The 13,563-nt window shown below is 36.0% G+C and overlaps 1 protein-coding gene across 2 annotated transcripts in view; it reads left to right on the top strand.

Annotated features, from left to right (window-relative positions):
- The window catches only part of pi4kaa (phosphatidylinositol 4-kinase, catalytic, alpha a), a 41,944-nt gene extending 28,610 nt beyond the window's left edge, over nt 1–13,334 (top strand). For both annotated transcript variants that reach the window (XM_056240682.1, XM_056240681.1), the window contains exons 44-55: nt 425–554; nt 5,542–5,612; nt 5,722–5,794; nt 5,915–5,985; nt 6,065–6,174; nt 7,404–7,508; nt 7,598–7,723; nt 8,090–8,210; nt 9,265–9,424; nt 11,726–11,815; nt 11,906–11,989; nt 12,789–13,334. In XM_056240682.1, coding sequence (XP_056096657.1) covers nt 425–554; nt 5,542–5,612; nt 5,722–5,794; nt 5,915–5,985; nt 6,065–6,174; nt 7,404–7,508; nt 7,598–7,723; nt 8,090–8,210; nt 9,265–9,424; nt 11,726–11,815; nt 11,906–11,989; nt 12,789–12,840 — 1,193 coding nt within the window. In that variant the 3' untranslated portion in view covers nt 12,841–13,334. The remainder of the gene's footprint in view (nt 1–424; nt 555–5,541; nt 5,613–5,721; nt 5,795–5,914; nt 5,986–6,064; nt 6,175–7,403; nt 7,509–7,597; nt 7,724–8,089; nt 8,211–9,264; nt 9,425–11,725; nt 11,816–11,905; nt 11,990–12,788) is intronic.
- The last annotated feature ends 229 nt before the right edge of the window (nt 13,335–13,563 follow it).

Raw genomic sequence — 13,563 nt, 5'->3', positions numbered from 1 at the left:
CCCTAAAAAGGACAGAATGCTCAAGCATACCTGGTTCCTCTTGTCACATGATCTACGTTGCCCATTACAGTTCGGTACAGGCGTCAGAACCGCTTCTCCTTTCAGTAGATCCTTGTTTGTGTGCAACAGAGGAATTCATGCTGCTGTTTTGACACCTTTACACATTATTTAAGCTCTTAATGAGTTCTCAGCTAGTAAAAATACCATTATATGTCTGCACATTTAGCCCACACACAGCATGGCTTCGGATCTTTAGGCTCGTGTTAAAAATGACAGTGTGAACGCTAAGCGAACCAGGACTAAATGTATCATTTACGTTTTTGAACTAAAAGAACCCAGAGAACCGAACTACAAGTGTGAACGCATGCTAAGATATAGAGGTTGATGTGTATTTATTGAGCGCTGGGTTTGTGTTGTGGTGCAGCGGACATCGGTGAGCTTCTGGAGCAGATGGTGGAAGAGATGACACACTCTCTGTCGGGCCCCGCTAAAGACTTCTACCAGCGCGAGTTTGACTTCTTCAACAAGATCACCAACGTCTCTGCCATTATCAAGTACGCTCACCACATATGAACTGTCACACTACTGCCTACGATGGCTGTTACCTTCCTAGACAGCCTCATAACTGAAATGGAACCGATTAAAAACATAAAATGGTTATATTTCTTTCATATTTATCTGCTGTCATTTATTCACTGATTTCATCACAGTGCATTATGGGTTGTGTTATACCTAGATTCAAGATTCAAAGGTTTTTATTTGTCACATACTCATACAAGATGCGCAGTGAAATGTTTTTGTGACGTACTGTACTTCTGTGCTCAATTGAAGTAAAAAAATCAAATAATACAATACAATAAAAGTTATAGCGGAAGTTATAATTAAGTTACTATTAAGTTATAATTAAATTACGGTGATGGCTATTTTACATGTGCAATAGTAATGCAGTCAATGTGCAATGGTTAGGAATGAAGATATATATTATTTTATCTATAAGTTAAAACTAGACAGGCAGATGTACAAATGTTAAAGTACAATGTTAAAACCTAAAGGATGCATACGATGATGCCTTAAAATTAAAATCAGTTTGTGAGTTGATGAAAAACTAATAATTAATTGGACCATAAAAATATCAAATACAAATTTTAATTTCTAAAATAAAAACAATTAAAATGAAACACTAAAAAAAGGTACGCATGTCAACAGAAAAGCATAAAAATGCAAACGTGTTGTTAAATTCTTAAAATATTAACCTAAAATCAAAGGGAGTACTTCAAGTCAGTCTTTTACTTATTATTTTGGCATCACTTATATTTTACAGACCTGTTTTGCATATACATACTATGTACTTATTGTAGTAATGAAACCCTGTACCTTCCCCTAACTTTAAAGGAGAACTCCGGCGCAAAATGAACCTTTGGTCTAATTACACATTGTTACCTAGTCAACCGTTATCTGAGATTTGTTTTCATGATTATCGAATGTAAATAGTTTTATCTCTAAAAACAGTTTAGCCTATAAAGCTAGTATAACGCTAGTATATTGGGCATAGATCAATGACAAATAAAAATCGCTTTTTAATACCACTAACAAGACTCAAAATAGCCCCACACTAACACGGTAGCAGAATGAGGGTCCCTACCTTCAAACCGAAGCATTGAGAACTTTGTCAGTGTCCAGACAGTTTAATATGAAGATATTTAATACATACAGTCAACTTCGCGTATACAGACAGGAGCCATCTTTGAAATACAGTCTTTACCAGTCGATCTACGAACGCCGATCCAAGTGCGCTGGTGTGTAACAATGTGTAATTAGACCAAAGGTTCATTTTGCGCCGGAGTTCTCCTTTAACCCATGTAGTTACCTTATATTACCCAGTACTTTTCTGGACAAGTACTCTGTAAGTACATGGAAAGATCAAGTACTGTAAAATAAAGTGCAACCACTATTTCACAATTAGCTCAAAGAGGTTTAGATGATAAAAAATTGGTTTCACTTTATCTTACAGTACGTGCACTTACCGGTACTTACAGTGTTCTTACCTTAGAAAGTACTGGGTAATATAAGGTTAGGTTTAGGGGTAGGTTCAGGGTTAGTGCCTTGTTATTACATAGTTATTGCAATTACTATAATAAGTACATAGTATGTAACAGGACTGTAAAATAAATTGCTACCAAAAAATTGTGAATCCCTGTTATAGGATACTATGAATTTTTTTTGAAAGAGCTTTTACATATGAAGTATGCTTATAATGCCTAAAAATGTTGTCTAGCTAGGCAGCGATTCATTTTTGGAAACTGTTCTTATTTTCCAAGCCTGTTGCAAATCATGATTGCAGACAGGTCAGTATCATGGGAATTGGGAAATATCACTTAACCCTCATGTGGTGTTCGGGTCAATTTGACCCGGAGAAGATTTTCTTATTCCCGAAAATACTAGTTAATGTTATCGCTTTGGACTGAAACTTAGTGACTTTGTTCCCAAACGGTATAACTAAATCTCAGTGTTTTTTAGAAAATTTTCTTATTTTTTTGTGGGAGTATTGTTACCTTGTTACACTTGTGGTGTTCCCGGTCAAAAATGACCGGCCTATAAAAAATAGCTTATAAGTCACTCATTATACCATATTTTCACCCAATCTTGGATTCAATCTTTTTGTCAACTTGTTCTCTTTCAATTAGGACTGGTTTTATATTTCTGTTTGAATCTGATTAATCGTGGGCCTCATTTGTCTGAGAGTAGGCATCTCATTTTTTGAGTAAAAAATAAATAATTTATGAGTAAATTTGGAAATATGAAAAAAAAAATGAAAAAAATGGCTACTGTTAATCACACTAGTCTACTCTAATGTTTCACCAGGAATTTTGTTTTAAAACTTTTGTTTTGTAAAAGATATGGCACATAGTCACACTTGTGTTGTTCCCGGTCAAAAATGACCGGCCTACAAAAAAAGGCTTATAAATCACTCATAATACCATATTTTCACCCAATCTTGGATTCAATCTTTTTGGCAACTTGTTCTCTTTCAATTAGGACTGGTTTTATATTTCTGTTTGCATCTGATTAATCGTGGGCCTCATTCATCTGAGAGTAGGCATGGTCAAAAATGGTCACAATGGCCGACCATTGAAAGTGAATGGGAGAGACTGAAACTAACAGAACAATTTAGTTTTCAGGAGCATGTTCATTATTTTCATGTACACATATGAGCATGTGTGCTTGCAAACATTGAGCCCTTGGACCTGTGCATGTATTGATACATTTATACACACGCTACCCAGACACACACACGTTAAAACACACAAACTTTTTTGAGTATAACACACATTCTTTTCCACAGAGAGAAATTTGATCCTACCCTAACCTGCATCTAATATACATTTATCCATCTGACATTACCACACACACACACACACACACACAAACTGGCCGTGACTGCAGTGACCCGGCTTCAAAAGAATATTTCTTTCATGGTCTTTTTCATCACAGCTTCCAGACAAAATATTATGACATTTTGTTTTGGAACTGTGAGGTTCTCACACAGAATCAGACAATATTTACAAATATACATCATCTGATAGCACAGGCATATATAAAATGCCTCACAGCACCTTAATTGTCATTCATTTGTGGCAGCACAATGGCAAAACAGCTCTGCACATGATGTTATTCATCAGATTTTTGACTCAGAAACTAGTGAGGAGGAGGACATGCAGGATGCATCTTGCAGTGAAGATGTTTCTGAAGAGGAAGGCCTTCAGAAGAAAACCTGCCTTGCCTCATAGGTGGGGATGAAGGCCAGGACAAAGTTCCATCTTTTGACCAGAATGAAACAGTAACCTCAGCTGGGCCCTCATCACTGGACGACTGCTCCTCATCAGTTGTTTCAAGCTCCGTAGCCGATTCAGTTGTGCCTTCATCTTCAGAAACATCTTCACTGCAAGATGCATCCTGAATTTCCTCCTCCTCACTAGTTTCTGAGTCAAAAATCTGATCACGGCCTGTGTGTGTGTGTGTGTGTGTGTGTGGTAATGTCAGATGGATAAATGTATATTAGATGCAGGTTAGGGTAGGATCAAATTTCTCTCTGTGGAAAAGAATGTGTGTAATATTTAAAAAAGTTTGTGTGTTTTAACATGTGTGTGTCTGGGTTGCGTGTGTATAAATGTATCGATACATGCACAGGTCCAAGGGCTCGATGTTTGCAAGCAGACATGCTCATATGTGTACATGAAAATAATGAACATGCTCCTGAAAACTAAATTGTTCTGTTATTTTCAGTCTCTCCCATTCACTTTCAATGGTCGGCCATCGTGACCATTTTTGACCATGCCTACTCTCAGATGAATGAGGCCCACGATTAATCAGATGCAAACAGAAATATAAAACCAGTCCTAATTGAAAGAGAACAAGTTGCCAAAAAGATTGAATCCAAGATTGGGTGAAAATATGGTATAATGAGTGACTTATAAGCTATTTTTTATAGGCCGGTCATTTTTGACCGGGAACACCACAAGTGTGACTATGTGCCATATTTTTTACAAAACAAAAGTTTCAAAACAAAATTCCTGGTGAAACATTAGAGTAGACAAGTGTGATTAACAGTAGCCATTTTTTTCATTTTTTTTTTTTCATATTTCCAAATTTACTCATAAATTATTTGTTTTTTACTCAAAAAATGAGATGCCTACTCTCAGACAAATGAGGCCCACGATTAATCAGATGCAAACAGAAATATAAAACCAGTCCTAATTGAAAGAGAACAAGTTGACAAAAAGATTGAATCAAAGATTGGGTGAAAATATGGTATAATGAGTGACTTATAAGCTATTTTTTATAGGCCGGTCATTTTTGACCGGGAACACCACAAGTGTGACTATGTGCCATATTTTTTACAAAACAAAAGTTTCAAAACAAAATTCCTGGTGAAAATGTTAAGTTGACTAGTGTGATCAACAATATCAATTTTCTTCAGATTTTATTTAATATTTCCAAAATTAAAAAAAAAAAAAAAAAAAAAAAAAAAAAAAAACTCAAAAAATGAAATGCCTACTCTCAAATAAATGAGGCCTATGATTATTCAGATGCAAATCAAAATATAAAACCAGTCCTAATTGAAAGAGAACATGTTGACAAAAAGATTGAATCCAAGATTGGGTGAAAATATGGTATAATGAGTGATTTATAAGGTTTTTTTTATGGCCCGGTCATTTTTGACCGGGAACACCACAAGTGTTATAGGGTTTTGAACACCACATGAGGGTTAAATTGGCCATTGCTGATTGGCTGTCAATGTTTTTATCATTCATCAGCTGGAGAAAATCATTCTGAAAGTGATTCCAACGACATCGATCCTCTGTGTCATTAGTGTTATAGAACTCTTTTATATTTAGACATTTCTTTATCGTTATTGTCCTTGTTTTGAACGGGCCTTAATTTAAAATAGGCATAATTTTCTTTAAGCAAAATATGCCTATTAGAATAATGCACTGTGTGTAAATAAAATAGAGATCAAAGAATGCTGTTCTTGTTTTCCAGGCCTGTTCCAAAAGGAGATGAGAGGAAGAGAGCGTGTCTGAAGGCGCTGTCAGAAATCAAAGTTCAGCCAGGTCATTTTAATATATATCTGAATAGTTACTTGTGATAAGAGTAATTGCTCCCATATTACTTTGATATTTTTCATTGATCTTTTCATAACTTTTCTAACACTGTTATCAGGATGCTATTTGCCAAGCAATCCAGAAGCCATCGTCCTCGATATCGACTACAAGTCAGGAACACCTATGCAGAGGTATCACAGCTCACCATGTACTCTGGTTCTTTTGTTCACATGCTATCTCCAGTATTGACAACATGTGTTTACATTGCACATGTGATTGATGAGGTCATTAACATTAGCTTGTTTTTACAGTGCTGCCAAAGCCCCTTATCTGGCTAAATTCAAAGTTAAGAGGTGCGGAGTTAGCGAGCTTGAAAAAGAGGGTGAGTCACACATGCAGTGATGGTAGTGTAAATGCAGTTTCTGTATTGTCCTCCTGAGCGGCCCATTGTCTGTCTGCAGGTCTGCGCTGCCCATCAGACTCTCCGGATGAAGGTGAAGAGAGTTCAGAGATGGCTCAAAAGGTCTGCTGGCAGGCGGCCATCTTTAAAGTGGGCGATGATTGCAGACAGGTCAGTATCATGGGAAGCATGCATTAGTTGTTGTTGTTTTTTGGACAAATTTAAATGTAAATGGGTGAATCTCACAAAGTCTGTATCATATTTTAATCCAAAATAAAAAGAAATTGTAGGACTATGCTGATGTTTTACATTTTCCCCTAAAAAACTCAGTAGTGAATTGAAAAAGAAAATCTAATTTTCATTACTGTAATAATGGAAATATGAAAAATAAGTAAATATATTATTTACAAAATATGAAATAATAATAAATATTGTATATATACTCTACCATTTAAAAATGTGGGGTTTTTAAAATGCAATTAATACTTTTATTCAGCAAGGATGCAACAAAATGATTATTATGATTATAAAATGACATTTTATTTTATTTTTATTTTATTTATTTATTTATTTGATATGGACATAACAACAGCATTGGACAAACCAGATACGTTGTTTTTTTAGTGTTGTAGCAAAACTGCTAATTTACAACACTTGTCCATAGGATGCAACACATTTCACAAAACACAACACTGTACAATACACAAAACAGTACAATATTTACATTATTTACATTACAATACATTAAAAACATTTATATAATGTTACAAAAGATTTCTACCTTTCTATTCATCAGAGAATCCTTAAAGGAAATGCATCATGATTTCCACAAAAATATGAAGCAGCACAACTGTTTTCAACATTGATAATAATCAGAAATGTTTTTTTGAGTAGCAAATCATCATATTAGAGTGATTTCTGAAGGATCATGTGACACTGAAGACTGGAGAATTCAGCTTTGATCACAGGAATAAATTATATTTTAAAATATATTCACAGAGAAAATCAATTATTTGAAATTCGAATAATATTTCACAATATTACAGTTTATTATTACTATTTTTGATTAAGTAAACGCAGCCTTGGAGAGCATAAAAGACTTCTTTCATAAACATTAAAAAATCTTACCAACCCCCAACTTTTGAATGGTAGTGTGTATATATTTTTATAAATTACAAGTAAAAGTAAAACATTTTGACAAATTACAATTGAGAAAATCTGAGAGAAAAACCTTAATTGTCATGATGTAATTATTAATGTATACTATGAATGGACTGTTAGTTAAAAGCATATCAAATGCATTTTGGGGTGAAATGTGACCTGTATGGGTTTTCATGAAATTCTCCCAAATAATTATTCTCCAATAAATTGATTGATTGATTTTGTTTCTCTTGTATCAGGACATGCTCGCTCTTCAGATCATTGGTCTCTTCAAGAACATCTTCCAGCTCGTGGGTTTGGACCTGTTTGTGTTCCCGTACAGAGTGGTGGCCACCGCTCCTGGAGTGAGTGACCCTTGAGCTTCCTGTGAGACTTCATGTTGCTCTCCTGCTGAAGTTCTGCTGACCTGGACTCCCTGTTTGATTCTTTTCAGTGTGGCGTGATCGAATGCATTCCCGACTGCAAGTCCCGTGATCAGCTCGGCCGGCAGACCGACTTTGGCATGTACGACTACTTCAGAAACCAGTACGGGGACGAGTCCACGCTGGCCTACCAGAAGGTGACAACCATTTGCTTCAGGAAATATCATAGATTAATATTTTATTTTGTCTGTATAACCATCCTTCCAGATATATATACCCAAGTGCACAGCTATGATTCTGCATGGACATCTTATAGACCTCAAATCAATTTAAACCAAGAAATATTACAACTGCAATGACTTTTTGTGTGTTTATCAAAAGTGTGTACACCGATCTTGATCAACATGAACATCTGATGCCTATTTTTTTTAAAACACACTTGAGAGAATAGAAAATGATGAACATGCTTCCGGTTTTGCTCCAGCTAATGTGTTTTTATTAAGTTGCTTATGCATCTGATGGTTCATTTTTAATGCATCTTTTGTCGTTTCTGTCTTTTAAAGGCTCGATATAACTTCATCCGCAGTATGGCTGCGTACAGTCTGCTGCTCTTCCTGTTACAAATCAAAGACAGACACAACGGCAACATCATGCTGGACAGCAAAGGCCATCTTATCCACATCGGTCAGTCGGGTTAAACCACACTAGCTTAACTCAAAAAAGCTACGTTACTTTGTAGCATTTTATTCCCCTCCCCAAATTCCACTTATGTTAGTCATGGTTTCTTCCACCATCATTTGACTCTTGTCCTCCCGCTCTTTTACCATTATATTCAAAGTCAAACAGACTGTTTTTGCTACTGTTAGATGCTGTTTATACATCTTGCAAGTAGTAGCAGATACTATTTGCACCTCAGTGTTTTGTTGTACATTATAAAACAGTATGCAATAATAACAAATTATTCGGTGCATATGATTACATTTATTTGTGATCAAAGCTGACTACTCAAAGCTGATCATTACTCCAGTCTTCAGTGTCACATGATCCTTCAGAAATCATTCTGATATGATGATTTGCTGCTCAAGAAACATTTTTGATTATTATCAATGTTGAAAACAGTTTTTTTCAGGATATTTTGATGAATAGAAAGTTCAGAAGAACAGCATTTATTTGTAATAGAATCTTTTGTAACATTATAAATGTCTTTACTGTCACTTTTGATCAATTTAATGCATTCTTGCTGAATAAAAGTATTAATTTCTTTCCAAAAAAAAAAAACCCTCTTACTTTTAAACGGTTGTGTATGTTAAAAAAGCTTTCTATTTATATATATTAGGTATAAATATTTTTTTTTTTTGGTTCAGGTTCTGCTTTAATTTATTTCCAGTTTGCCATTTAGAGCTTCAACTTACTGCCAAGGCAACCTTTCTAAGTCCTAATATTTAATTTGTTTTATTTTAGCAATTAACAAAAATGTTTTTAACAGTTTGATAATATCCCTGGTAACTACTACATATTATAATTTTTTTAATATTATATCTATAGTACATCAAACAAAAACATTTTCATTATATAAGCTCAATAATTATTCGATTTTTTTATTTAATATAATTTTAATCATTCCATATAATATAAAAAAATAATACAATTATTTAATGTTTGATTTAAAAAAAAAAAAAAATTAAAAAGATGAAAAGACTGAGTTTGTGTTTTATATATTTATCTATTCATCTTGTAGACTTCGGCTTCATGTTTGAGAGTTCTCCGGGTGGGAATCTGGGCTGGGAGCCCGACATCAAGCTGACCGACGAGATGGTGATGATCATGGGCGGCAAGATGGAGGCCACACCCTTTAAATGGTTCATGGAGATGTGTGTGCGCGGATACCTGGCCGTAAGGTGAGACGGGCCGCTGTTCAATATTTCAGAATCCTCAGAGATGATAGATTAGGTCAGACGTGTTGACACTTGAGTGTGTCTGGGAAGGATTTTGGCTGCAAACCACCTGAATATTTTAAAGGGGTCCTATTCTGCTTTTTTCTAGGTTAATTTTTCTTTAAAGGCGGGCGTACACGGTGTGATTTTTTTCGCAGATGATTTTTTTCACTTGGGAGAAATCGCGTGGAAATCGGTTATGCTCGCATGTCGCGGCTCGTATCGTGTGCGAGGAAGATACGAGCCGAGCTCGACCTCCCGTTAATTTTTAAGCATGTCGAAAAAGTTTGGGAGCTGTCGGCTTGAATTCGTGAGGTGGTGAGGTTGAATGAGCCGTTTTGTCGATCTATCTGAATTTGACCAATCAGGAGCTGAGGAAATCCACAGAAGAAGAAAGACGAAAATGGTGTGGACTACTAGAAACACTGCTTCAATTAACGTTTTTATGATGACTTTGTGAAAGGTTAACTAAACAGCATGAGCCGTCTTCCTGCCTTGTTCCTGGCCAGTATTTGGCATATTTCATTCTGTAACATACAGATCTGTATTATGCTATTGTTTTTGATAGTGTTATACATTTCTTACAGATAATCACGATGATCATTGCGTTTGTCTTACCGAATGTGGTATCTGTCAGCAATTACAGTTTGTCTACAGCCTAAGCTTTTTTTTAATTAATGCCGACAGTAAAATGTTGCCAGATATTGCGACGAAAAACAAGCAAAAACTAACAAAAACAATAATAAAAATCCGAAATAAGTTCAAAGCTTGTGTTTTGGAAATAAGATTAAGATATCACGAACCCTAACATGCAACTTTCCACTTTAATAACTTCCTAAAGTGTGACATTAATCAGAAAAACAAGTCCAGAATACTACTGTCACCTTTCCATTAGGTGGATCTGGCAACACGGGATCGCACCCGCGCCCTCACGCCCCGTTCACTGCGCTAGCTTCTTGCAGCAAAATGTATTGCAAACACTCATATGAGGTGGTTAAAACGGCCAATTAATCATTCAGAGAGCTTGAAATTTTATTTTTGAATGCGTACCGTAACTACTTTTTTTTTATCTCATTCACACACACACAAAAGTGTGACCGGACGTCCGTTTTCCGGTGCTGAAAACGAGCCTATATATGTAGCAAAATAGTCACGGCTTGTATCAATATTTTATATGCAGTTATGAGAGAGCAGAGTTTTTGGCGCTGAACTTCGTGCGATTTCTTCGGAATTCAGCAGGTCGTAAAATCGTGTCGTATATCACTGCCTCCGTACGATTTTCGGATAAACTCACTCGTAAAGCGTGCGTGGACATACGATCTTCCGACCATCAGAATTCGCACCGTGTACGCCCGCCTTAAGTGTGTAACGTTGCTGTTTAAGCATAAAAAAGTTCTAAAGCACAAAGTCCCTCCAGCGGGAGTTCTTCTCTATATCAGTGTCACTGTTTCTGAACTCCTTGAGTTTCTCCTGGGAACGAACACGTCACAATATTCCTCATTTAAATAATTCATAGCATAATAAAGGGGCGGGGCCTAGTTGAGTTAGTTAGTAGTGTGTTAAACTGGTGGTTATGGAAAGGGGCGGGACATTTCATAAACACACTCGAAGCGCTCGACCAATCACAACACACTGATCCAGCCGACCAATCAGAGCACAGTGTGCTTTTCAGAAGGAGGGGCTTCATAGAGACAGGAACTAAACAGAGCGTTACTGACAGACTGGGAAGAGAGGAGCCGCAACAATGGAGAATATGAGGGAAAATAATCAACATTCAAGCATGAAAACCTGTTCTAGTAGAGCACGAAACAACATCAAGACTTTGAAAAGGTGCATAATAGGTCAACTTTAAAATTGCATAGGGTTTATTTTCTATCATTAGCTGGTTTATAATTATTAGATTTTACATTTCATGCCTGTTTTTGAAATCCTTTTTTATAAAATACTCTTCTTGATTTTGAGTAATATTATCAATTTGACTGTAATGAAACTTTTGGACGAGAACAAAACCTGAACTAAATTGAGCTGAATAATGACACTATTATCGTGTGTAGAGCTGCTTCATAGATGAAGCCAGTTAGTTTTTATAATTGATGAACTCTGTTATTGAACTGAACTGAGTCAACATTGACCTGACTTGAACTGAATAACGACACTATCGTCTTCCGTAGAGTTGCTTTATCATTGAATTAAAACTGCTTTGAAACAATCTGTATTGTATAAAGCGCTATAGAAATAAAGCTGTGTTTTAATGGTTTATCTCAGGCCGTATATGGATGCTGTCGTGTCATTGGTGACGTTGATGCTGGACACGGGGTTGCCGTGCTTCAGAGGACAGACTATCAAACTCCTGAAGTACGTTACTGAATATTAAATCATAATTTAATGCTCGAATCTGTCATTTATTCCTCTGAAACACTGATCGTCGTTCATTGTGTTCGGCAGGCAAAGGTTCAACCCCAATATGAGCGAGAAGGAAGCTGCGGCCTTCATGATTAAAGTCATCGAGCGCTGCTTCCTCAGTAGCAGGTAACAAACATCACTTATGTCACATGATATTCAAAGAAAGAGTTTAATTGTGAACGTAGAAAGACTCTTTGTCCACATTGGTTATTGCATTTTACCTAACATTGAGCAATACATTTGTTAACATTAGTTCAATGAAAAAAAACAAATGTTCATTGTTAGTTCAAGTTACAGTAGTGGTCAAAAGTGATGTCAGGCTAATCTTCACCTTTTATTAAAATATTTTAAAAAATTTGTATAGTTGTGCTTGAAGTCGATCCTCTTATTTGTGATGATAACGCAATGAAACATGACAAATTGTGCATCATAATATTTGGCCAGGCTGTCATACAAAGAAATTATGAACGCATGCAAAAACAAGAGAGAACCAATGAAATATTAATAACTGATTATGTATGTCAGTATGAGCTTTTTGTTTTTCTATGCATCTTTTTTCATAGTGAAATAAAACCTGTAGCTGGTTTTTTTTGCCAAATAATTTCTCAGATAAATACTTTAACCAAGTTTAGTGTTTTGATCTTCCCACATATATAAAATATTTAAAACATATAAAATATTTTCCTCATATTTTGATGGTTTAATCAAACTTGCAGTTGACCACTACTGTAGCTCCATGAAATTAACAGATACAGCACTTTTGATTTTAATGATTTATGTGTAAGCGTTAAAATGAACATTTACTAAAATAATAAATGCTTTAGAAGAGGTATCTTTCATTTTTAGTTCATGTCAACAAATCAAACCTCATTGTAAAGTGTTACCGTGAACGTTTATATCGAAATTCTGTGTTTCTCCAATACAGGAGCAAAACCTACGACATGCTGCAATACTACCAGAACCAGATCCCATACTGAGACCGGACCCGCACATCCGCCTTCCATCCGACTTCTCTTCACCGGCCTCAGATTGAGATCAGTAGTCACTATCAGTCTATTACAATCCTTTATGATGAGCACTTTATAGATCTGAATAATTCACCCACTCTGATTGGCTCAGATGGCAGCGTCCAGGTGTGTCACTTCCTGTCCGGCGTCCTCAGGGCCTCTCTAGTGATCCGCTGTACTCCAAAAGCTGCATGTGTGTCCTTCTATCTCCCTTTAAGGCAACTGCCATGACGGTGTGTGCGTGAGTTCTGACATTCCATGCGTATGAATACATCCTTTAACTCTACTTGAATCTTTACTGGGTTCAGTTGCGTCACCCAGGAAGCCATTTCTAAGACTATGGCACGAATTGCACTGTAGATTGTGTGCCGTCAGCAAATGACCTGTGTTATGCAATACATCAGTGTTTGTGCGTTGAGTTTCGTCTGTACGTTGTGTTCGGCACTGCACTGCAAAAGATGATTTTGTCTTGTTTTCCCAGAAAGAATATCTAAATATTCTTCAAACAAGACACATTTACCCGAGAAGCCAAACGAGTTTAATGAACATTTAGTGAGTCTATGCTTAAAACAAGAAAGTAAATCAGAAAAATACGATTTTTTTTTCTTGTTTTAAGCAAAAACGTAATGTTTATACCTTTTTCATAAAACAAGACTTAATATCTTGAGTCATTTTGCTTCTCAAGTAAATGCA

Source organism: Rhinichthys klamathensis, unplaced genomic scaffold, assembly GCF_029890125.1.
Source record: "Rhinichthys klamathensis goyatoka isolate OS25496 unplaced genomic scaffold, OSU_Roscu_1.1 h1tg000606l_1, whole genome shotgun sequence".
Classification (NCBI taxonomy): domain Eukaryota; kingdom Metazoa; phylum Chordata; class Actinopteri; order Cypriniformes; family Leuciscidae; genus Rhinichthys; species Rhinichthys klamathensis.
The sequence above is the reverse complement of the archived record's forward strand: the minus strand, read 5'-3'. Positions and strand labels throughout refer to the sequence as shown.